Source organism: Canis lupus, chromosome 17, assembly GCF_011100685.1.
Source record: "Canis lupus familiaris isolate Mischka breed German Shepherd chromosome 17, alternate assembly UU_Cfam_GSD_1.0, whole genome shotgun sequence".
Lineage (NCBI taxonomy): Eukaryota > Metazoa > Chordata > Mammalia > Carnivora > Canidae > Canis > Canis lupus.
Window position 1 is genome coordinate 35,152,960 of NC_049238.1, and position 25,039 is coordinate 35,177,998.

Genomic DNA, 25,039 nt, shown 5'->3' on the forward strand with positions numbered 1-25,039 from the left:
TAGCAGGAAGGCCTGCCCAACAGCCAGCTCTTGTCCTTGCAAACACTTCCTAAACAGCAGGATGCAGAAGAGCTGAGCAGTGAGACGCTGGAGGGAAGAAACTAGACCAGGGTGGCGGGAGGGGGTGGAGAGGAGGGTCTGGGTGAACAGAAAAGCAAGACCAGGAGAGGGCATTTTTGGAAGCTAGCCATCCATTAACATCCAATGAAAACAGGATGCAAATCAAATGCCAGATGAAACTGCAAATTAAAAAAAAAAAAAAAAAGGACTGAGGATGGGAGGAATGAGGAAGTCCTGTCATAGAATCATCTGCAAAGCCTTGGACTAACAAGGATTTTTATCGTTAGACCAATATGCAATTGAAAATGAGAAAAAGAAAGAACAAATCAAAATTCCTTTAAAGAGAATGATTAAAATTCCAAAACATTGAGGAACCTTTGGGAAATTCAACCAAGCCTTTGGTTTCTCTTTTTCGATGGGGGTCAAAAAATGCTCCACCATTGGCATCATGTTTCTGACTCACCAGCACGCAATCAGGGAGTTTTGTTGAAAAAAAAAAAAGCCTATTTCCCTCAATCAGTACCTGACTGCAAATTTTTTTAAATACATGACAAATTTCCTACCATTTCCTAATGATTTCTAATTTGTATTTTTTCAAACATTTTGCCCCTAATTTGCTATGAAATTTTATTTAAATTTTAAGTGGACTCACTAACAGTGACATTTTTCTGGTACAATTACCCTGGAATAACAGATCTCCTGAAAATACTGCTGAGACCCCATGTAGTCAGGGGTCCCCAAGGTGGTTGGGGAGTAAAATGTCAACTCGCTAAACCTCTCTGCCTGAGGCTTGAATCTTTGCCCTATGTGGCTGCTAGCCTCTGCTGTACACCTCCATAGCTGGGAGGTGACCAGTTTTTGAGGTATCTATTCTGTGCCCCTGTGGAATATCTTTAAATTCTTTGAGCAAAGGGACAAAGCAGCATTTTTAAATGGAAACTAGGCTTTAAGGATTCCTAACTGAGTGCCCTCCTTCCTGTCTCCTTTCCTTTCAATCCAGACATCCTACACCTAAAACATGGCACTCACCACTTGTCTTCTTACTTCCCTTCCCTCAGTAGTCCCCTTGCCCTCCTTGGGAGTGGCCCAGAGAAATTCCAAAAACAGTTTATTATTATCCATATCCCTAATTGGAACAAAACACAAAGCACATTGCCCAGAGGATTTCTGATCAGCTTCATAAGGAGAAGAAACTTTTGCATCTTGTTTTCTTTTGGCTTAAATACTTGTTTTTTTGTTTTGTTTTGTTTTGTTTACAAGTAGGTGCCACACCCAGTGTGGAGCCCAATGTGGGGCTTGAACTCATGACCCTGGGATCAAGACCTGAGCTGAGATCAAGAGTTGGCTGCTCAACCAACTGAGCCACCCAGGTGCTCCCGGGTTTAGGACTTTCTAATGGAACACAGATTCCTTTGTATTGTAGGGGTCTGTGCTGCATTAGACAGGAGTTCCCCAGGCTGGTACTTGGCGAGTCTCCAGAAAGGGTGAAGCTGTCTGCTGCACCTGGTAGCTGGGGAGGGTGGGATACCCAGTGACGGGCTCTCCGGCAGTGCGGTGGCCAAGCATACACAGCTGTCATCTGAACTGCCATTTGATGGCTGCCTTTAGAGATTCAGTATAAGGCAAAGGATTCCTCAGAAAGTAGGCTGAAATGATGGAGTCCCTGAAACTAGGAAATTAAAAACAAAACCCCCAGAACACCCCACAAAAGTATTGAGCATAAAGGCATTTTATAAAGTATTTCAAAGGTTTATCATCTTCCACTGTGGACATCTGCAGATACTTGTTGGGTGACCTTTACTCCCCAGGACAGGGAGACTATCCATGAAGACTTGGAAACGTGCCCCAGGATGGGTACTCAAAAGAGCTTGTGGGAAGTCCAACAGACAGTTCTCAAGATCCGGTCCAGGGGTCACCAGGGGATCTTTGTTTCGTGGGCACAGTCCCTATTTCCCAGCCCCACAGCCCCCTTCCACAAATAGGAAACAGCTCTAGAAAGACAGCTCAGTGGTTGGAGTTTAAACATACAGGCCCCCAGCCCTGACATGAAGGTATATGGGAGAGTAAACATAACACCCACAAGAAACAGAGCATCGCTTTTTTGTTTTCTTTTTTCCACCATCGAGAGTATTTGTGCATTCTAAAATGTTATGCTGGAAGGCAGGCTGATCAGTTAACACCGTCTGGGTTTTCAGCAAAAGTTCTGCTGCTTTATGAAGACTTCCATCTGATTAAAGAAAACACTGCATGGACCACGTACAGCAGAGTGGCCACATATGAAAACACCTGAAACCGAGATAAACAACAATTAATGGGGGTGCATTGGGGGGGCAATGCGTGGGCTGTCCACACTCCCATGGTGTTTGGGGACGATGGCCTGAAAGGGTATGGGCCGCCGCTGCTTCTCGTCATTCCCATAGACATTTGTTCTGTGGTCCCATAATGCTTTCAGCACAGAGCTCTGGGTGACTTAAGATGCATAGGACGTGGGGTGCAAGGTCAACTACCTGCCATCACATGTCATCGTGCTGATGTGACCCAACTAGAAATGGAGACCCCCAGAGACCCTTCAAATAATACTGCTCTTAATGGAAATTTTCCTTCTCCCACACCACTAAGGCTAGAGTGTACCAGCTGTGATTCCACTGGCCTTGGCTAAGGGAATATGAACATGTGGGTTTGCTGGCTCTGGTTAAGGTCTTGATGCTGTCTGGTCATCCTCAGATCCCTACTAGAATTTTACTCCAGGAATCTTAATTTCATAAGCATGGGCAAGGGTGTGCCAGGCTCACAGGAAGTGAGGGACTGGAACAGGGAGGAGGGATGGGAGCTTTTGCAAAAAGGAAGGGGGCTTACTGAGAAAGCTGTTGGAAAGATCCGGTTGGTGTTTTGATGCTGGGAACAAAGGCCCTGGAAATGGGGCAAATGGTCACTTTGTCCCTGTCAAGTCCCTGACTTGTTGTGTTCATGTGGGCACCATCTATTCCTACCACCCTGCTCTGCGTGGCTGGCCTCCCTGAAGGCTTTCCTGTCCCCACGTCAAATATCTGCACCTGGATTTGTGACCTTGGGTGTGAGGTCAAGAGTTTCCAACCCAAGCACAACATTAGGGCAGCTACGGTTCCATGACTCTTGAAAATGCCCATAAACACTAGCGGTCATCGTGCCTGCTCTCTCCCTGCCTCCACACATGGGCGAACCCTTCACCCTTATTGGCCAGAGGCGATGAGTAAGCCGAGTTATTTAATAACAAATGTAAGAGAACTCATCTGGGAACCCCTGAACACTGTCTAAAAGGCACAGTTGTATGTGAATGAGTGGCCCACCCCAAAAGAACACCTCTCCCTGTCAGAGGGGAGCAGTTTAGTGTCTGGGGAATTCCAGACCCAATGAGAACCCTTGGCAAGAGCACCTCAGATGTCCCCGGCAGTAACAGGAAACACTTATTTTCCGAGTGAGGTCAAGCAATGGCACACTGGGACACTAAGAGCCAGGGACATGAATGCATAGCCTTGGGTCTTCAGAATCCCCTCTCCATAATGATGGCTGCCATTCGTGTTACTCCAGATTTCTGTAGAAATTTCCAGCTGCCCTCAGTAATTCCCACCAATCCCCGGGATCCCTCTGGCACACACTGTCTGCTGCCAGCAAAGAATAGAGGGAAAAGTTAGCTTTTGAGGCAGCTCCAACTAAGTAACACAGAGATGGGGAGAGGCAGGCCAGATGCTTCCAAAGGCCAGGAATGTGAGGGAGAAGGTCTTGAGGTTCCTCCTCATTTCCTGGCTGGCTACCCTCAGGACAGGAGAAAGGCATGATGTGGTTGGACCGGGTTTGCCCTGTGCACCAGAACAACTGATATTTTGCATAGAAAGGCGTGACTTTACATTGAACCGGGCTCAGATATCACCTTTGGCCCACTGCCTCGGCCTGCTGGCAGCATTTTTTTTTTTAAGATTTTATTTATTTTTTTCATGAGACAGAGAGAGAGAGGCAGAGACATAGGCAGAGGGAGAAGCAGGCTCCCCATGGGGAGCCCGATGTGGGACTCGATTCCAGGATCCCAGGATCCCAACCCGAGCCAAAGGCAGATACTCAACCAGGAAGCCACCCAGGTGCCCAACATTTTGATTCTTGATTCCGGCACTCCCGACTTTGCCCGGGCATGCCCATGTGTTGTCTAATTCAACTAACAAAAATGGAGGGGCATGAAGAATTGCGGAGTGGATAAATAGATGTTGGTGTAGTCACAGGTGGAATGCTATACAGCAACAAGAATAAACACTGTACATCTCCACCCCAAAATGCAGATGAGCCTCACAAACCTAAGGTTGAGAGAAAGAAGCCAGACATAAAAGAATGCACACTGTATGACTCCATTTACATGAAGTTCAAAAGCAGGCAAAATTGAACTAGGTAGCTAGAAATCAGGAAGGCGGTTCCTTCATTTGGGTGCACAGTGACAGCGGCAGGACAAGCGGATCCTGGGAGCCATTTATTATGTTCTAGTTCTCAATTTGGATGCTTGTTACACAGAGGGGTTACTTTATGGAAATTCACCCATCTGTACATTTGCAACTTGCTCATTTCTTTGGATGTATGTTGCATTTCGGTAGGAAGAAAAAGAAAAGTTGGAACATAGTAGATCATAGTGGTTCTCAACTAGAGATCTGTCCCATGGGCAGAGGCATTCACCCTATCTGGGTCATTGTGCTAGCCACACTCCAGGTGCATTTCACTACCGTTACCTGCAATCATTTCATGGAAATTGTTGTCAAATGCCTTGCTGCTGCTGTCTGTTGGGAGAGAAGGCTTCTGGGGTTGGGATGGGGCGGGGGGGTATGAGGCCCTCTACAAGAGTTATTTGAAGAATGACAAAGGAAACACCTCACCAGTCTCCCAAGGGAAGAAGGAACAACCAAGGTGCTGCCTGGTTGTGTTACTATTTAGAAACCAGCCAGCTTGGAAGATAAGCCAAAGTGGGAGACACTCCCACACTGTGGGATATTTGAGGGGGTGTCAGGGACCAGGAAGTGGCCATGTTTATGGAACTGGAGAGTAGGCAGGGAACTTAGGGGGAATATGTGGCTTCCTTGGGGCAGAGAATGGGCCCATAGGGACCCAGGTGAGGCTTTCAGGAACTTTCCTTCAGACCCCTCCCTTTGGGAGCAAGAAGAGCACCACCTGCCAAACCCTTCCGTAGAGCCCAACAATGCCCCTTCCCATGGCTTTCCGCTCAGCCTCTGCTCTGCTCTTACCAAAAAGTAGAGACGGTACAGTTCAGGCATCTGGAGCTGGGATCTTGTGATTGATCACCACATTTGACCTCAGCATTTGTATAACTCACAGGTCGACCCCCAGAAATCTGAGGAGTGCTACTTCCCGAAGCTTTTTCATATTTTTGAAGCAACACCCAGGGTTAGAAATACATCTGATATTGCGAGTTCGAATACTTGTGGGAGCCCACATGTGCAGAGCTCTGGAGAAAGGTTTTGTGAATCAAAGCACCCTCCTACTCTCTGTCATCATTCTCATTCATTCCCTTAAGAAGAAAATGGGGTTATGACCTCAAAGCCCACTGGTGAGTCTGACCCTGCAGTTGGAGAAGGCTTCTTTCAGAGTGCAGAGGCCCTCCTGACCTGTGTACTCTGGCCACACACTGCGGACACCCCCATTTGCTCGGCTGATGGAGTGAATGAGGCTCAGGACCCCCCTCCCCAGGCCCCACACTGCTCACTGTGAGGGCCTAGAGAAGAGTGTTTAGCATCTCTACAGTCCCGAGGGAGTCAGACCAGAACTATAGGCCCATTTCACAGATGAGCAAGCTAAGATACCTGCTCAAGGCGCCTCCTCCTGCAGTGGGTTCTCAGAGTTGTCAGGCAGGAGACATCATCAAGAAGACCACAAGGTCTTATTATAGCAGCAAACGTCCACAGTGGAGGGCTCTGGACATGCTGGGCCCAGAAAGGCTTCTCCACAGCCCCAGCCCCAAAGCCAGGGCTTGGCGAGACACTAGCCACTTGATTTTACATCCCTGGGCTCAAGGCTTCCCCCAGCCTGTGTGATTTGAGGGAAGATCACTCAGGGAGAGCCAGCAGACCCAAGTGGCGAGCCTCACCACTTCAAACAGATGCTAAGAGTAAGGGTGACAGAGCTGTCCTGGACACTGGGAATTCCTGGCCATCTTGGAGCAAGTTATCCATGTTCTTGGTGTCCTAGTTCTGCATCTGTGAAATGGGTATAATAAGAGCACCTACATGCTAGTGGTACTGGGGAGAGTTAAATAAGATCCTTCACGGAGGGCTCAGATACTCTGTGGCACTCATGGTCATTTCCCTTTTGCAAAGCCCACCCAGGCACAGAGCCCTGGGCCAACCTAGGCCTGCACAGCGCAGCACTGACCAGAGGGCTAAAGGAGGCTCAGGCACGTCATGGGTCATCTCCCTTCTCCAGGGCTTCGTTTCTTCAGAAGTCAGTGAAGTAAAAAGAAAGGGGAGGGCCCAAGCAGCCTTCTGCTGACCCTCTATGAGGGGGAGGGTGCGGGGGAGCTGGGACCAGGGGCAAATTGACTGCGGCACTCACCACTGCAGAGATGTTCTCGTGGTACTGTTTGTAGGTGTAGCCCTCCTGCATCCCAATGGTGGCCAAAGCTTCCAGCACAGAGGCGCTGAGGTAAAACAGGGCAGCGATACAGTGGTAGGCTGCGTCCTGCAGGGTCAGAAAGCACTGTCAGAGAGGTGGGCAGCTGTGGTCTTAACCAGGCCTGTCTCCTTGACTTGTTCCCTCCTGGCGTAGCTCAGATCCTGCCCTCATCTTCTGCTGCTTCCTTTGGGAAAGAAGGGCTTTCCTGCCCCGACCCCTGCCTCATCCACCCATCATCAGCCCCCAGCCCCCTCCTCACAGAGGCTGTGTAACCAGCACTGCCCACCTGGTTCTATTTCACTGGAATGGGGGCCATAGTCAGGACTTCAGGGGAGAAGGCACACAGCTTTCCCTTGAGATAGAATCAAGGAAGAGGTGGGGGTCAGGAGGGGCAGCCTGGGATCTCACAGGTAGAAATTGGCTCTGGCCCTGAGAAGCATCACGGGTGGCCTCAGGGACGAGGACAGGGTGAGAGAGACTTAGGTCATTTCCACTGTCACTTTTGTCTTATTATTGTTTCATTTTGGGGGGCTAAGGGAGCTCCAGATAAGTTTAATAGCAAAGAGGAACCAGAATGCAGTTTGAGTAGCTGTCATTTGGAGGTTATTTTGCAAGTCTAAGTAGAAGGGCTTCTGAGGGTAGAGGCCTGGCCAAATGGTCCTGCCCCCCTTCCACTGTAGGTAAAGGGCAGGTATTCCATGTATAAGTTTTATCCCCCTGAAGGGCCTTCAAGGCAGAACTTATGCAGAATTAATGGGCCATCCCACTCCCCGCTCCAAATCCTTCTCTGGGGACCCTGCTTTAGAAGGTCACCACTGGGCACTGGCCAGTAAGCCTGGCCTCACACTGGGCAGCCAAGGGCAGCCTCCAGGTCCCTGCCCCCTCCTAAGATGGAATCCAGCTCTCTGGGATGTTAGGAGATGCCAGCAGGCACCTGGCAGGTGCAGGTGGTATGGGGAGGGGCGGCTGGGCTGCTGGTTATCCATGAAAAAGGCAGTCATGCAGGAGAAAGCAGAGCAGACCCAATGGGAACCAGGCAACCTCTGCCTTCACCTTCTCCTGACCTCCTTGCCATGGGGGGCCCTGGGCCGCTGGGGAGAGCTCAGAGCCGAAGGCCTGGCCAGCTCAGCCTGGGAACGGGGCTAGGAGGCAATCTACAGGACGGCCTCACCCGGCGCTGGAAAAGCCGGCCTGCCAGGAGAGAGGGTCCAATACCCACCCACCCACCTCAAACATTCCAGACTGTGACTCACCAGGGTGACCCAGGAAGTCTCCCCGCCGTGGGCACCAATTATGTACAGGACAAGCAGGGCTGTGGTGGCCATGAAGCAGAACACAGACACAAACATCACCCAGCCCTGGACCAGGGGGATGGGCACCAGGGACGAGGCAATCAAGATCCACACCAGGCCCCCGAAGATCTGCAGAGGGAAGGAGGGCAGGGGTGAATATCGGGGCAGGAGAGCCCACACACAGGAAGGACCAGATCCAGAATCCTGCTGGGGCATTAGGGGCAGAAAAACAGAAAGGAGGCAGAGAACGGTGGTGGGCATTTTTCCTTACCAATAATGCCTCTTACTGCCCCTTCGAGGCATTGCCAGTCTCAGTCCCATCCCTGCTTGCTTGCCTTTATTCACGTTTTAACTACAATTTTTTTATTTAACAAAAACGCATATTGCATTTATATGCTGGCGCTAGCATTTTGCAAATATTAACTCAGCTATTTCTCACAACAACCCTGTGGACAAGGTACCAACCTGTTTTTCAGATGGGGAAACTGAGGCACGTGGACGTTAAGTCATTTGTCATCCCAGGAAAGGACTTATCTCCCCCCATATTATCATTATTCTAAGGTTTTATCCTTGATTAAATCCTCTTATTTTGACATTAAAATATATTTTCTCTTATGAAAGGTTAGTGACCAGTTGATTCTTTGGTCTTTACTTGGCACAGTAAATCAACCACACTATGTCATAAGCATAATTTTAAAAAACAATATTTGATCCCTTAAATCCCCAAGTCCAGGAAGTACTCTGACTACCAGGGTCAGGGCTGGAGTGGAGAGGTCTGCCTTCCTCCTCCTCCTCCCCTTCCTCCTCCTCTTTGGTGGCCTAGGACTGGTATGAGAGAAGCACTTCCCTGTTCTCATCCAGAGGACACCCTTGCTGCTGTCCGAAGGCTCAGGAAGCCCATGTTTTTAGAGGAGCGCAGGACAACGTAGGAGTCATAACACCCCCCGAGGCCACCATCTCGGCTCCCTGAGCTGAAGCTGGGCCTGTCTTCTCTTCCACTCTCCCTCTTCATCCCCGGGAAGGCAGCCCAGCCTCCTCTGCCATCCCCCACCCAGGTAAGGACTGTGCTTGGTAAGGCTGGGGCACAGGTGGACAGGGCTCTGTGGTCAAAGGTCTCCAAGGTCCTTCAGAGCATCTAGGGGCTGAGGACAGGCTGCCCCCCAGCCCTCCGTCCCCTACAGTGTGAGCTCGAGTGGTGTCTTGGCTCCCTCTCTGGTATCTGCTTGGCTCCCTTGCCCACCTGCTAGGCAAGAGACCGTCGTCCTCACAGGTGTCCTCTGACCCTCTCAGCTGAGAAGCATCAGGAGAGAGTCACATTTGAGTAGAAAATTCAGAGAAATGAAGAATCTGGAGTTATCAAAGCAAAGCTGAGCCTAATGAATCAGATATGGGCATCTCTGACCAGAACACTTCCTCTACTGTTGAATCTGAGGGTCCCTGAAGGCACTGGCAGGGGCAGTGGGGCACATTTTACAACTTGTAATCATTGGAGCAAACAGTTAACTAAAACTCCTTAGACAATCGTACCATAAGATCTGTGCATGTGTGTGTTTTTCATCCATAGCTACCTCCAAGATCACACAGATTACTTGGCCTTTCTCATAATGGGCCCTGACAAAGAGACACGAAAATGCTGGAGGTGTAGGAAGCCCAAGTGCGGCCTGGGGAGGTAGGAGAACTGGGCATGCCTGTCTGGAGGGCAGAGGCAAAGGTCTGGGATCCTCCTCTCCAGGGCATCCTTTGCCTGGACACCAGGTGACCATCCAAGGAGGAGCAATCTCAGTTAGGTTCCCTGTTCATATGCTCTCAGGGAGCCCTGCTCTTGCTTCTCCTTGGCAGCAGCCAGCACAAAATAGGTGCTCTGGGTTAGTTACAAGATGGCCACGTGGCCATGTGATGGTGGGGGTGAGGTCCCCCTTGTTCACAGCTAACTCCTGGGTGTGGGACATCTGTCCAGCTGTGCATCAGTGTCTGAGTTAGTTGGCCAGCCTTCAGGGTCTCCTGTCGGATGGGTATGGGTAAACTGTAATGATTTATGCATTGCCTGCCATGAGTCTGGAGCATGCAGCTTAGCTAGATGTGGTCCCAGTTTTGACACTGAGCTTCTGGCACCCAGGCAGAGGGAAGTTCTGGGTGCCAAGTTCATCCAGTCACTTGACCTGCTTCAGGTGTGGACTTTTACCTATATGATGAAGACTGTGTTCCAGCTCCCTGGAAAATTCATTCTCTCTTTCTCTCTCAGATTCCTGGAGCCTGTGGTAAGAATATCTGTTCACAGGAGCAAAGCCCACCCTGGGCTCGATCCCGGCCCCTGCCCCCTGGCAGACCTCAGGACCCTATCCTGCCTTTGGGTGTCCGACCTTGTGAAGATCCTTTTAACAATTATGCTTTTTATTTCTTTGCACAGTTTATCTATGGCAGCAAGTTTCATAGTAAGATGGTGGGAAGCAATTCTCTCTCTATCTTACACAGCTTTAATGAGATATAATTCACTTACAAATTGCCTATTGAAAGTGTAAAATTCAATGGTTTGGGGATATTTATAGGTTTGTGCAAGCATTGGCTCCAGCCCAATTTGGGACATTTTCATCACCTCGAAAGAAACTCTGTACCTTTTAGCTATCACTTGCTTCCCTCCCTCCCATCCCTAAGGGACCACTAATCAGTCTACTTCCTGTCTCTATAGTTCCTATTCTGAACTTTCACCTGAGTTGAATCATATAATAAAAGATGGGCTTTTATGACTGGCTACTTTCCTTTAGTATAATGTCTTTCAAGGAGAGGAAGTCTCTCTCAGGGGAACTTTTACAAGATGTCTCTACCATCACAGCACACCCCACGGGCCCATTCTGACCCCTGCCATGTGAGGCACATGAGGTGAACGTGTCTCATTCTGGAGCCTCCAAGCTGGAAACAGGCGAGGAGCCACTGGTTCCCAGGGACGTTGGTGAAGGAAGCACGCTCCAGGCCCAGTCTGTCCCTGGAATGTATTTTAAGTTGCACATCGTATGAAGGTCAAGCCCTCGACATAGATGAAATGATTAAAACTGGGGTCCTGTCCTCTGCCACCACGGCCCTGCCCCCTGGGTCTCGGGGGAGAAATGTGGGGCTGTAGGAAGGAGCCCCGGGGGCCCGCCTGGGAGGGGTGCTGAGGTGGGAGCAGGCCATCCCTGAGGCCGGGAGGCCGAGCGGCGGCATCTCCTCCCAGCTACGTGCCTGTGAGCGGGCGCAGGCACCACTGCAGTGAGAAGTCCGTGCAGATGCACGTCGGCAGCTGTCGGCAGTCCCGGCGGCCCCGGCCCCGCAGCGTCCACCACCAGGGTGCTCGGGAGCCGGCCAGGGGCTCTCTGGCCACCCGAGCCGCCGCAGGAGGCCGCGGCATGAGTCAGCCTCTCGGCCTCGGCTTCCTTGTGTACGAGTGGCAGTTCAGAGCTGGGTCTCCCCAGGGCAGGCTGGCGCACGCTGGCTGGCACTATGGATGTGAGTGTGCAGCTTCTGGCGCTGTGCCCAGCACCACCCACAACCGGGGTAAGATGCTGCTCACCCACGAGGCCAGCTGCCCTCACAGACAGATGCAGAGGCAGCCGACTTACAAGGCAGGATGATAACAGCCCGGAGTGGCACAGCGGCCTGGACTGGTGCGGGCCTCCAGTCAAGTCTCAGAGGGAGAGTTGGACTAACTGGGTAACTGGGCCGAAAGGTCAAGAAGTGGCTTTGCAGGGGGAAGAAGGAGTATATAATATAATAATATAACATAACACAAGAGGCAAGTCCACAGGATGCTGAAGGGGCAGTGAGGGCCTCAGAAGGCCCGGCAGCTGGGCCTAGGGGAGGCAGTGAGGGGGAGGGGTGGCTGAAGGTGGGGCTCAGGGGGTCGAGCCTCGAGGCAGAGCAGATCCCTAGGCCATGTGATGGCCTTCAAGACCCCGCTCCGTGGAGAGCTGGGGCTCAGTGTGAACCATGGGACAAAGCCAGTGCCTGCCCCACTCCACCTACTAAGTGTGCAGAGAGCAAACAGAGAGAGCAAGCAGAGCGCCCACACCCGGGGAGATAAGGCTTCCCGGGCAGGTAGCAGTCCACCCCATCCTGGCCTCAGGACCCCACTGGCCAAATATTTGTCAAGAGAAGGGGGGTAGGTGAGGGTTCAAGCATTCCTTTTGTAAAGAAACCTCCAAGCGGCTCCCAGCTCCCAGAGGCAGCAAATGCTCACAGGCAATCATTTTGAAACATTAGTCATCCAAGTGGAGGCATGACTCCAGTTTCCGCTCATCTCTGTCAAGGGGCCGGACTTCCCACCACCCCCTGCCTACACCCAGGTCATCCCCTGTACTCCCAGACAGAGATGGTGCAGCTGGCTATGGTAGCTGTAGAAAACGACCTCTAAGTTGGGTGGCCTTAGGATCTTCTGCACTGAGCTCTCTCTGTGGGGTCCAGAACCCCAAGCTGGAAAATGGTGGCAGGTCTGGTTTAACACTGTGGTCTGCAGCCCTCACTCAGTGCTAGAATTGCCTGGGATACCTTGAAAAAACATCAATGCCCAGGGTCTGACTCTAGTGGAGAGAAGGAAAGTTCTAGCATATGCAACAGATATCCCAGGCTGTTTGCCAAAAGCCTTAGAACATCCTTCCATAACACGAGCCCTGGGGTTATGTTCTGGTGATTCCTGTCAAACAGAAGAAGAACTGGCTCCTGTCTCCGACACCCTGCTCGACTGTCCGGTGATTCCAGCTGAGGCACCTCTCCAGGTCCTGACTGGGCTTCAGTGCAAAGCTCCCTTTCCTCTTCTTTCCTCAAGATTTCAATCCCTGTCTTGCCTTGTCCTCGACTGTCCTCCAGATCCAGGGATATAGCCTCAGTGTCTGTGAGTAGGAATGAGCTGGTGATCTGAGGCCCCGACCCCTGGTATTTCAGGATTGGAAACCACCCATCTTTAATTCAGTCTGGTTTGGGATGCTGAGCAGAGTTGAGATTCCCTAAGAACCAGGGGTAATATACAAAATCAAACTAAAAAAAATTCTAAAGACCTAAAAGAATTTATATTTGTGCCTGTGCAATCAAATGATTTTTGAAAAAAAAAAAACAAAAAAAAAAACAAGAAAAATTGAAAAATTACCTCAGGAAATAGTCTCTGTGGGAGCTCTCGTATAAACTTAGACAAGGTTCCCCATTTTTCCTTCCGAATTAATCCATAGGAGGCAGGCTACCAAGTTTCTTTTCTTTTTCTTTTCTTTTTTTTTTTTTTTTGCTACCAAGTTTCGATCTCAGCTCTGCCACTTACTAGCTGGGTGGCCAGTTGTTCCTGGGCAGGTTTCTTAACCTCTCTGTTCCCTATTTGAAAAACAGTGATAACAACAGTGCCCACCCACCCCATGGGGTTGGGTTGAAATGGGGTTATGTCTGCGGAGTACCTGGCACATGGTGAGCACCTGAGCGCTTGCTGTCTCAGCTGCCATATGATGAGGCAAAGCCTCTTCTGTAACCATGTGAAGATTCCCATAGGTCTAGGATCTCAACATGCACAATTATCCACTCCAAACCGTATTGGGATCTTGAATTTAAAAATAGCTTCAGAAACATCAAAAAGAGAAAAAACTGATGATCTCCCCAAAATCAAAAGCTGAGAAAAATGTTTCTGCCTCTGTGGAAGGAAACACAAAGGACATTAAAATGGGAGAGAGTTTTCCTTCAAACAATGAGCTTTGGTTACAAAAGGGGGAAAAGGAATCCTCCAGCACATTCTTGAGATTTGTATGGTGTTTCCACTGCTTGTGCAAGGCTGAAAGAGCTCTGCGTCCACAATCACCCAGTGTTTTTGCGGCACGGCTGGGATAACTGAGGTCAATGCGGGAGAATTGCTCAAATTCTCTGGATGTTTTTCTGGGGCTCCATTTTACTTTGTCAGGGTCTTCACAAGAAGACACTTTTCCAATCCCAAGTCAAGGTGTGAACTTAAAGAGGACTTCTCATGCAGGGTTTTACACACACACACACTTGGTAGCGTGGCGCCTTGGAGTCCAGCACCAGAATTCCCAATGGCTCTGAGGGCACGGTGTGGGTTTCCTGAAGGCACACGTAAACAGGAGTCTGTAATCTGAACTCTTGAGAAGCAAAGGAAACTGGTCACTGAGTGTAGGCTGTGCACCTACCACTGAGCTATCCTGCCACTTTGGTCAGGGGGCCTCAGATCATCTCCCTAAGAAGGAAAAGGAAAGATAGCCACACCAGATGAGACAAGTCCCAGCTGCTGTGAGCTCTGAGCCCTTTGGTGCTCTCTCGAGGCCACCTGGACCAGTAACCTCAATTTGTGTTGAGAGAAATGTCTATGCTCACTGGATTATTTTAGTGGTCAGGGGTTATTGCAATGCTAGAAAGGGATGTCATGTAAGTGATCTGACCAGTATAATAACTGTGTGCTCTAGGAGAAGCTCAATGAGCTCTAATGGTTGAGTGGCTAAAAAGATTCATCATTCTGTGAGTTAGAGTGGAGAGCATTTGTGTGTGTGGGGGTGCGTATGCATGAGTGCATGTGTGCCTGAGTGTGTGTGTATGTGTGTGTGTGTACAGGCTGGTTATGGATGTGCTATTGCAGAGAAGGGTAGGGTACCACAGTGAAGTCAAGAGGACATAAGCACCAGGTAGGAGGAGGCACAGAGGGAGGTCAGAGGGGAAGACCAAGACAAGATTCCCAAACACTGACGCCTTCCCCAAAGACCCTTGGCTCTGAAGAGAAGAGTCTCTTCAGAAAACAGATCTGAGAGGGAGGCTGGGGACTCTTTTCCTGTACTGAGGGGGGGTGGGGTGGTGATGGCAGGAAGCACACGTGTGGGGCTTATGCCAGCTTCTCTGGTTCTTGTGTGAGCCTCACCCCGCTGTTGTAGAGGAACTCAGTCCCCAACAAATCAAAGGAGAGGCTTCCCTGGCTCACCCCCTCCCTCATTCATTTGTCCATCCATGCATTTAGCAGAAGTCGAGAGTGCTCTTGACCATGGCCAGCACTGAGGCAGGTACATCCCCACAGGTAGACCTTAGCCAAAGGCATGCACTAAAACACGGATCCATCTCTCCCTTCCAGTCTTGCTGCCAGACTCCACTGGAGCAGCTCTGGGTCCACCAAGCACAGAGTCAGGTCCTGGTAAACATGTCAGGACCCCAGTGAGGGTAACCAGTTAAACATCTCTGCCCAGGACAGGGACAGAGCCCAGCAATTTACACAGACCCCATAGGGAGGTGTCTGGGGGGGGAGGAGTCAGAAGATTCTCCCTGTGTGGACCCCCACTGCCTCTGTCAGCTGACAAGGCAGCTCACTGGGAGTCTGACTGCTGAGGCTACACCAGGAGTGGTGTTGAGGCCACCCGACTCAGTTTACCTATGCAAGTTGCTCCAGCCCCCCCACCGACCCTTCATCACCAGGGTCATTCTTCCAGGGGGACCCATTGTGCCATTAGGCCTCTCAAGGCAGGCTTGGATAGTGTCTCTTCATCTAATCTGGAGGTAAGGCCAAGACTCAGGGAGCCTTGAGTCTGTTTGTGGAAAGGGAGCTAGAGACTTGAGATTCAGAGGGTTAGAGGTGAATTCAGGTCTGCAGTGACATTAACACGGTGGGTGTGGATGGAGAAGAGGCCTCTGTCCAGGCCTGCAATCCCACTTCCCTCCAGCCCTGGGGAAATCTCTTCCACAGTACACACTATACCTCTGCTCTAGGTACTGGCCACTAGTCACTCCCTCCCCGTGCAGAGGACAGTCACCCATTCCTGAATGAATGAAAAGTTCTTTCTGGTCCACAGAGCTAGGGGCTTTCAGACAAGCATGTCCTCATTTGGATGGAAAAATTTCCTAACCTCACCTATACCCACGGGCTTTACCCAGCAGGATAAACAGAGACAAGGAGGTTCCGTGAAAAATGCCAGTAAGCCACCTGTAAGAGGGGGGCACATCCAGGGAAATGCTAGACCAGATGGGGCTGGCTGCAGTGCAAGAAAAACAAGAGGCACTAATGGGCATCACTAAGTCGGACAGTAATGTGGTGAGCCAACAAACAAAACAGGTGTGTACCCTGTGTAGCGGGAAGGGACTGCCCACACAGGGCTTCTTTCCAGGGTCCTAGTGGTTCTTTCTTGGGAATTGCAGGTGACTGTCAATTTCATCCTCCATCTGCCCCCTTGGAGTCAAAGACACCCTTGTGATTCATAGCAGCCAGGTGGGAGACGAGAAGTAGCCCCTCTCCTACCAACACAGGCTAAGAACAAAGGCTTCAGAGGGCATGATCTGTGCCAGGAACATGAACAGACTTAGGGTCCGGGCAGGAGACACAGCCAAACAAGGGATGGCCATACAGGTGCCAAGTGCCAGGAAAGGGAGTGCTCTCAGGGTGGGCTTCCAGGTGGGGGCACAGGGGAAGTCTGGGCTTAAATGATAGAGAATTTAGTCCCACCATGCCACCTGCACTAAAGGGACACCTCGAATGGAGACCAGTGCAGGGCTATGGGCTGGTTCTAGAAAGAGTCCTAAGACACAAAAGCAAAGTGGAATCCTTCCTGTCAGGCCCCTCTACCCATCCGTGCTTGGCTTATCATAAGCCACGGGGCAGTAAGGAGACTGGGAGGGGTGAGGACACACTTTTGTGCCAGAGGCCACCCTCTTCCTGAATCAATGCTCTTCCAGATGGTGGCCATACACTGATACACTGACACTTGAAGATAAATTATTTTTGTAAGGCTTAATCCCAGGCCCATTGGTAACTGGCTCCGGGTAGAGGCAGCAATTTGCATGACACTGAGAATTCACAAAGCTCTCCCCACCCATCCTGGCACCAAGCTGACAGGGTGGGGCAGGAGAGAGGCTTAAGACATCCCCTGCCCCTGGGGCAGGAGGCAGGCAGGACTGCCACCCCAGCAGGCTGGCCAGGGTCAGCTCGGAGCAGAGGAGGGGAATGGGTCTTCAGCACCCCTCCTTCTAGCAGGGATTGGCCAGTTGATCTCAGAGCAGATGTTTGAGTCATTGGTAAATTAATAATAGTGGCACTTAACAGCTGTCGAGCAGTAACTATGTGCATCATGTCGTTTTGAGAGCTTTGTGCATATTACCCTCATTCACTCATTCCTCGCCTCAATCCTCAAGGTGGGTGCCATTATATCACCATTGTATTGATGCAGAAACTGAGGTGCAGTTGCCTGCCCACATCCCCACAGCTGCTGAGCACCCGCTTGGACAGGCTGGCTGTGCAGCCTGGGTCAGATTCTCCTCCGTGCGCGTGTGGCAGTTACCCAAGGCAACCCACAAGCAGTTCACCATGAAACCTCCCCATGTGTAGGGTCGCTTTGGAAATGGCCATGAGAACTGCCACATCGAATGCCAGGAGACTAGTCCCTGAGCCTCCCGCCGGCTCTCTAGCCAGAGCCACCCCGGGTCTAGAGAGAACCGCAAGGGAGGTGGCTTCCGGAGGCAGGCTTTCCCTCCCCCACCCCTCCACTCGCTCAATAGGCTCTGTTCTTTCAGAGGGAAAGAATAGCAAGGTTTGTGTTTAAGACCAAAAAACAAGCGAAAGATCAGAACACTGAAGGACGTGACTCCCTCTTCTGCAGGCACAGGCCTGCAGTACTCATCCCCGGGTCCATCAACAGGACATCTGTCATGAGCTGCCCCCCACCCCTCACCCCTCCTGACAGGTGTAAGGGTGCCAGTCTCACTTTTGGTCCTTCTCTGTTTGCTCGGTTCTAGGACTCTCCTCCCACCCTTAAAGCCTGCGCCCTTGGTTTTCTGAGGGCCATCTTCAAAGTTGGATCCCGGAGTGTTTCGGGGCTACTCCTCCTGCCTCTTCCTGGCCCCTTCCTCCTCTTCCTGGTCCCTTCCCTCCCAGCCTGACTTCGTTCTAACAGGAATCCGGGGCTATGGTGTGGAATTTCAGGTCAGCTGAGACTGGCTGTGCCTCTTCCCACTGCCGTGCATATCAATGTGTGACGGCTGGTGACAAGGCTTTTCTTTTAGTTCCTACATATTTTCTTCAGGCCTTAGGGACTTGTTTTGCCCCAGTGTGGGCAGAACATTAGCTATTAATGAGGTGGGAGTAGCAGAGAGCCTGGAGCTAAGCCTTGCACAAAATCACTAAATCAATGCTAGTTCGTTACCTGGGAAATAATCATGCTGCTGCTGCCCAGCAGGAGCTACCCAGGAGCTAGGCCTTTCCACCAGAATGTATAAGGCCAGCTGGGGCCCCACAGATGCAGAGAGTAGCAGAACCTGCTCCAGGCCCCCAGGAACAACCTGAAGCCAGTGTAGAGTGAGCCTACACTTGTCCATGGCATTAGTGCTTCTGGAATGAGGGGTGCCACTCACTCACTGTCCTCGTATCCATCAGCACCTGAAGAGAACACCTGCTGGAGTATTTTAGTGTCTGCCCCTGATGGCCTTTGGTCCAAAACACTTTGTCCAAGGACTGATATTTGGGAGTCCAAAAGGAAGCCCCAGGCAGGCTTGTGTGTGTGTGTGTGGAGGGGGGTGCGGTAGCGGGGGGAGGGGGGGGCGGAGGGGGCAGGGGGCTGGAGTTGGAAGCCAGGGCTTAACATGAATCTGTTAGTGTTCAGCCCCTAGCCCGATCCAGGCGTCGACTGGCTGGCCCCATCCCACCTCAAGGCAGGCCCCAAACCATCCAGTCCCCACCCACAGCCTTTCCCAGAGAATACGCCTAATCCCAGAGCAAAGCCAAGACACTCCAAAGGTTGTGCAGAGCTGGCCTAGGCTGCACTGTGAGCAACCCCCATCAACATCCCCCAGCCCTTCCCGCAGAGGGCGTGGCAGGTGTAGGTGTAAATAGTCAGCCTTTGTCCCTGACCCAACCTGAGTGACCAGAGTGCGAGTGTGAGCTAGCGCTCCTCCTCCCCTGCAGCGGCATCTGGGATCCTCCTCTCCTGAAAGCACTCAAACAGAGGATACCTCCTCCGGCCCTAGGTATTATCCCATCTGCATCAAGCCAGGGAGGGACCTACTTAGAGGTCCCTTTTAAGGAAGCTTAAAAGCAACCTTTTTCGAAGTACCAAGGTTGTGATGACAAATGCATGACCATCTGGGAGTTAAGCCCCATTATCACACTAAACAGTTTCCAGACAACAGCTCAAAGCCACTGACTCCTGATCAAAGCAGTCCTCTGGTTCTTGAAAAACCATAAAAGTCATTTCTCAACTCCAAGAACAAACCCCTGAGAGACGTCTACTATAGTTCTTCCCCTCCCTTTAGAGAGGAAGAAAGGAGAAAAGCCAGGCAGTGTCCTTATCCCCTTCTAAACAGCTACAGAGAGGGGCCCCCAACACAAGACAAGGACATAGGGCCGGGAGTCAGTGGGCGCAGCCAGTGAAGGCCAAGCTCAGCCGCTATCCTACACTGGCCAGCCCCCACTCCCTGGTGACTACAGAAGAGGTCCCTGGCTGGGGCAGCAGGGAAATTTCACCAGAAGCACAGAGGGTGCCTGCCTTGAACCCAGGAGAACCTTGTAGGGCATCTGGCTCCCTGCCCCAGCCTCTCACTAAGCACTGTCTCCACTACTCTGTCCCTGGTAAAAACATTGAGGGGGTGGGCTGGTCTACTGATGGCCACTCCAAACTTTTGCTGAATCAATGGCTTATCAAATGCAGATTCTTGGGCCCAGCCTTGACCTAGTGACTCAGATCCTTCAGGGTTTTTTTTTTTTTTTTACAAGCAGATTCAGGGGCTGGGAGCTCCCCAGTGGCTCTGAGCTGCCCCTTCAACTCCTGGGGTGGGGGTGGGGGGACATGGAGAAAAGGGAAGAAGGGAACCAGGCCCTCCCCTGGGCTGCCCTTTCATGATCCTTTCTGCTGTGGGCAAAAAATCATCATGGGTGTTGGGGTGAATGCAAAATCCTGGACATGACTTGCTGTCACTGTAAGAAGTGCCACCCTGGAGACCGAGTTACCTGAGGAAGCTGGCTCCACCCCCTCCTCCGCCTCCCCCCCTTCCCGTTCCCCACCCCCAACCTCAGTCTCCTCCCAGCTCCGAAAAATTCAAAATTCGGTTTCGGTGAGTACAACTCTCATCTCCTATGAGTCCTCATGCTGTCTTCACAATGTAACCAGAAGGTGGACCACCCACCAGAAAACTGCTATATCATCCTGCCTCTACCCCACCCTCACTGCTCCACGCCGGCTCTGTAGGGCAGCTGTTTACCAGGCAGGTGAAAATCTAGGGCAGGTCTCAGGACTTGTCTGGTCACTCTCAAATAATAAAAGTCCTCAGCTTCTTTGGGTGAGAGAAACAGTCTCATTTGGGTAACTACTGTATCCAGTTCACTGTGAGTATCGAAACTGCAAACCCCCTTCCAGGTGAAGCTCCCCACTTCACATTCACCTCAAAAAGTGAACCCTTAGGAGCCTTGGCTCTCTCCCTCCTTTTCTGCATTCCCCAAGTCTCTCTTCATCCCCAGCCATTCCAGCCAGTGGCTTTTCCTTTTTCCTCTGTCAGTGGCTGGAAGAGGGAGCCAAGTTAATGGTTTCATAACCTGTGTTTTGGCATTTCCTTCACAAGTTCTGAGAGCGCGGGCCAGTCACCTCCCCTGGCACTTTGTGAGAAGAGCTTCCTCTGGCCCTGGCCAGAGCTGAGACAAAGAGCATTCGACGTTAACATTTTGTTCCGTGAATGGTGGTCTGAGTGTCATAGAGCTCCTGGCTTAGAAAAGAAGAGGAAGAGGCAACAAGAGACTGTGATCCCCAAAGAAAAAGTCTCCCCTTGAGTGGGGACAGGGGAACAGGCCAGAAGCAAAGCCTCCAGGTGAGTTGTTGGAAAACAGGACATTCTGCTGGGAGCCTCTCAATGGGGGGGTGCGCCTGTGACTCCACTGCCTGCAACAGCGGTATGGCCTGTGTGGCTCACACTACCTGGTAGGGCCAGCCTTCTACTTCCTACCACGCCCTACAGCTTTCAGAGGTCTGGGATAGGGGTGCTGGGCCAGAGTGAGGTTGCCGTATACTGCCACCCACCCCTCCCCCGAGTCACCACCCTTCCCAGCCCCTTTGGGCAGTTTCCTTGCCTTGAGAGGGGAGAGGAGGGGAGCTCCACCCTGTTGGCCTTGGATGCTGGCATCTGTGACTCTCGGGCTACTGGGAAGTCAGGCATGGGGTATGAATTGTGACTAATCAACTCAATGGACCACAGATTTAGAACATACCCAAGCATTTCACACCCATTGGATTAGCAGAAAATTGCAAATTCTGATGCAATCCAGTGTGGCAAGGATGAGGAACAGTGGGGACTTTCACGCACTGCTGGTAGGAGCTGGAAAGGTCCAGGTTTAGCTCGAAACAGACAATTTGGGGACCTTCTTTATCAAAGAAGGCGAACTAAGGCAGGGTCTTGGAAGGGGCCTGAGCTTAATTATGCTTCATCAGCTGGGTAACTCTGCTTCCAGAGATTGGACATTGGAATCAACCTTTTGAACAGCAATGTGATAACATCTGGGAAAAGGAAGATGTGCCTTTCCTATGAAGCAGGAGGTTAAATCCTCCCTATGTGTTCTGGGAGGAACTTCCCAACATGTAGCTAATGAGGCACATAGAAGAATGTTCTTGGCAATGCCATCTGCACCAGCAGAAAAGAACAAATTTAAAACAGCCAAAATGTCCATCAAGAGAAGAACAGATTAGGGATGCCTAATCTTTTTTTTTTAAATAATAATCACCATAATTTCACATGAAATCATACCTCATTGTAGTTTTTATTCCATTTTCCTAATGACTAATGATGCTGAACCTCTTTTCATATGCTTATGAAACTCCTCTGGAGAAATGCCTATTCAAGTTTGTTGCCCATTTTCTAGTGGGTTGCGTGTCTTTTTGTTGTTGAGTTGTAATAGTCTGTAATTTAAAAAACCCTTCTCAGAGTTCTATAATTCACTACTCTTTCCACACATCAAGACACATACAGTTTCCACTCTAAAATCTTACAAACTGTGCAGAGGAATACTTAAAGAACCAGTGTCGGCTTTCTTTTCTGCTCTCCCAAGCACCCCGTGGGTGCATCCCCACTCTGGAGAGGAGGAAAGAGATTCAGAGGCACACACTGAGGCACCCAAGGTCTCTTGGGGAGTTGGGAGGAAGGAAGGGAAGTGGGAGAGCAGGGCTGAGATTAAGAAGAATAAAATCTTTTTTTTTTTCTCAAAGACTTATTTATTTATTCTAGAGAGAGGGAGCACAAGTGGGGGGAGAGGCAAAGGGAGAGGGAAAGCAGAAACAATCTCCAGTAGACTCTCTGCTGAGCAGAGAGCCCAGCTGTGGGGCTTGATCTCAGGACCCAGAGATCATGACTTGAGCTGAAACCAAGAGTCAGATGCTTAACCCACTGAGCCACTCAGGTGCCCATAAGGAGAAAAAAATCACTTCTAACACAGCTGAGAGGAAAGTGTTCCAAGCAAGAAAGAATGACTTTTTCTAGAAGCCTTTACCATCTCAGGCCACAGAACTGCCTCGGGAGGAGTAAATTTCCACTAACTCGTGGTTCTGAGATTTCCCACACTCAGCCTTCTTTCACTTTTTGGGTTTCGGAGGTGGTATCCTCTCGTCCCCACCCAGCTGATTGCTCTGTTTGGCTGGGCTGTTCCTACCCTCAGCGGCACTCCTTCCCCTAAACTGTGATACCAAGAGGAGGCAGAGGGCACTGGGAGTCTTGTCCCTTCGGTGAAGCCAGCATTCCCCACCTTGCCCCTCAGCCCCCCCTCCCCCCGCACCTGCCACTATCTTCTGCCACCTGAGCCCATTCTTGTCAGGGCAAGAGGAAGATGGTACAACAGAGTCTTCAGCCTGGAGTTCAAGTAACACACTCTGATTCTTGTTTTAATGCTCCTCAAACAGCTACAAAGACATTGTAAGCCACTTATAAGGGCAGTTTAAAAGCCACTAGGAATATCTTTTGTTGCTTAAAAAAATCTCTCTTGCCCCATCACACCTCACCATTAGCCATCATCTGTTTTGGTTATGAAACTCTGCCTTTGTAATGCAGTAGCCTCTGAAGAAACCACCCACTACTTATTCCCAAGTCATAGGGTCTATGTGCTCTTTTCAGAAACTCAGTCTTGGGGAAGCACAGGCTAACTGCTGAATGGCAGTGCAGATGAGCCATTTGGGAAAAGAATATTCCAGTGGATGCAAGGAATCCTCTCTCTGGGCCTGGATGTCCCCATCCATAAATGGTGGGACTGGGCTTAGTGGTGTCCAGGGTGTCTTCTAGATGTCACTTCCTTAGATTCTGGTTAGCTCCAGGATCTGAAGGTATTCTGGATACACCCAGGTTTGGGCTCAAAGCAATTCACACTTCAGTGATAGGGCGCCCCCAGGCAACCTCAGCCCCCTTAGCCCTTTCCCCCAAACCCTCCACGGAGAACAGAAGTTGCTTCCTTTGCTGTTCACATCTTTCTGCCTCCAATCAGACAATAAGAAGCCAGGGTCCCATTTTTAGACATTCAAGCTAGGACATAGTCTTTTCCAGTGGGGGTGCAGGGAAGGAGTCTCTGTGACCACAACGCACCACACCCACAGAGTAAATACACCACGCCCCCTCCCAGGTAAGGGACTGCGCCCCCCGCAGCGGTTAGTTAGGCTGAGGGAGACCTGAAGCGTCCCCACACAGCGACCACCTTACTAAGAGCCGGGAGTGGGAAGTGCTTTCCGTAGCCACCAGCAGCCGAGACAGTGCAGCTCCAGCTTCAGGAGCGGGGTTCCTGCCGCCCAAGGTCAGCCGAGGCCCAGGACCGCTCAGGCTACTCCCTCTCCCTTACCCCCACCCGCCCGCACAGGGCAGGGTGACTGTGGCGATCAAACGGTGGCTTGTTTTATTATTTCCAGTTCAAAGTGGTGGCAAGAACGTTCACTCGCCAGAAACTTTCAAATGCCAGAAAAGAATAATCCAGATTCAGCTCCTTATACTACACCAACCCAATCTGCAGACCTCAGTTGGCAATGCGTACTCAGGTTTCCTTCTTTTATCTTTTTTCTTTTTTCTTTCTTTCTTTCTTTCTTTCTTTCTTTCTTTCTTTCTTTCTTTCTTTCTTTCTTTCTTTCTTTCCTTTCTATTCTTTCTTTCTTTCTTCTTTCTTCCTTTTCCTTTTCCTTCCTTCCTTCCTAATTTTCTTTCTTTCTCCTTCCTTCCTTCCTTCCTTCCTTCCTTCCTTCCTTCCTTCCTTCCTTCCTTCCTTCCTTCCTTCCTTTCTTCTTTCTTTCTTTCTTTCTTTCTTTCTTTCTTTCTTTCTTTCTTTCTTTCTTTCTTTCTTCTTTCTTTCTTTCTTCTTTCTTCTTTCTCGAAACCCTAACCCTGGGAAAAGCTGGGCACTCCTACAAGGACGTCGCCCTCTCGGAAGGGCATACTCTGCGCGACTCCAGCGAAGCGAGTTGGGAGGGGGGCTCTGAAACCAGCGCACGGCAGGTGGACCCAGGCCTGCTTCCAACATTCGACCCATGTTGCGAATTTGGACTTCCCACCTGGGTCCCGGGGACTGTCCACCCATTGCCCTTGTCTAGAGGGGGCCGAACGACGGGGCGTGGGACGGGAGGAGGGACACCCCGCTGTGGCCCAGCTACCCCGACGCTCCGGAGACCCGTGCAGCCTGCGGCTCCGGCCGCCACCACCCATCCCGCCCCTTCCCTGGGCACGGCCGCGCCAGCCACTCACAAACTCGAAGATGAAGAGCAGGTCCGGGAAGGTCGTGAAGACGGAGAAGCCGCTGGGCAGGCTGCTGCCCCCCGACGCCGCTGCTGGGGCCATGCCGGCGGGCTGGACGCGCGGCTCGGCTTCGCGCTGACCGCTCGCTTGCTCGGCGGAGCCCAGTGGCCCCGGCGCCCCAGCGCGCGGGTTAAGAGGAGGGGAGCCCGGGGCCGAGGAGGGAGGAGCCGCGGTCCCCGCCCGCCCCGTCCCCGCCCAAGGCCGAGATGCGCGCCGCCCGGACCCTCCCGAAGGCGCTGCGGGTGGTGGCGCTGCGGGCCGGCCCGGCTCCTGCGCGCACCTCCCGCGCCACCTCCCACCCGAGCAGGCCGAGGCCCCTCCGGGGAGGCGCTTCG

At 51.3% G+C, this 25,039-nt stretch overlaps 1 protein-coding gene across 1 annotated transcript; it reads right to left on the minus strand.

Annotated features, from left to right (window-relative positions):
- Positions 1-1,771: 1,771 nt before the first annotated feature.
- MAL (mal, T cell differentiation protein) lies at positions 1,772-24,769 on the minus strand. The gene is given in 4 exon segments (NM_001003253.1): positions 1,772-2,346; positions 6,640-6,765; positions 7,953-8,120; positions 24,654-24,769. Coding segments are annotated over 4 exon segments (462 nt in total). The 5' UTR covers positions 24,747-24,769; the 3' UTR covers positions 1,772-2,271.
- Positions 24,770-25,039: the final 270 nt, after the last annotated feature.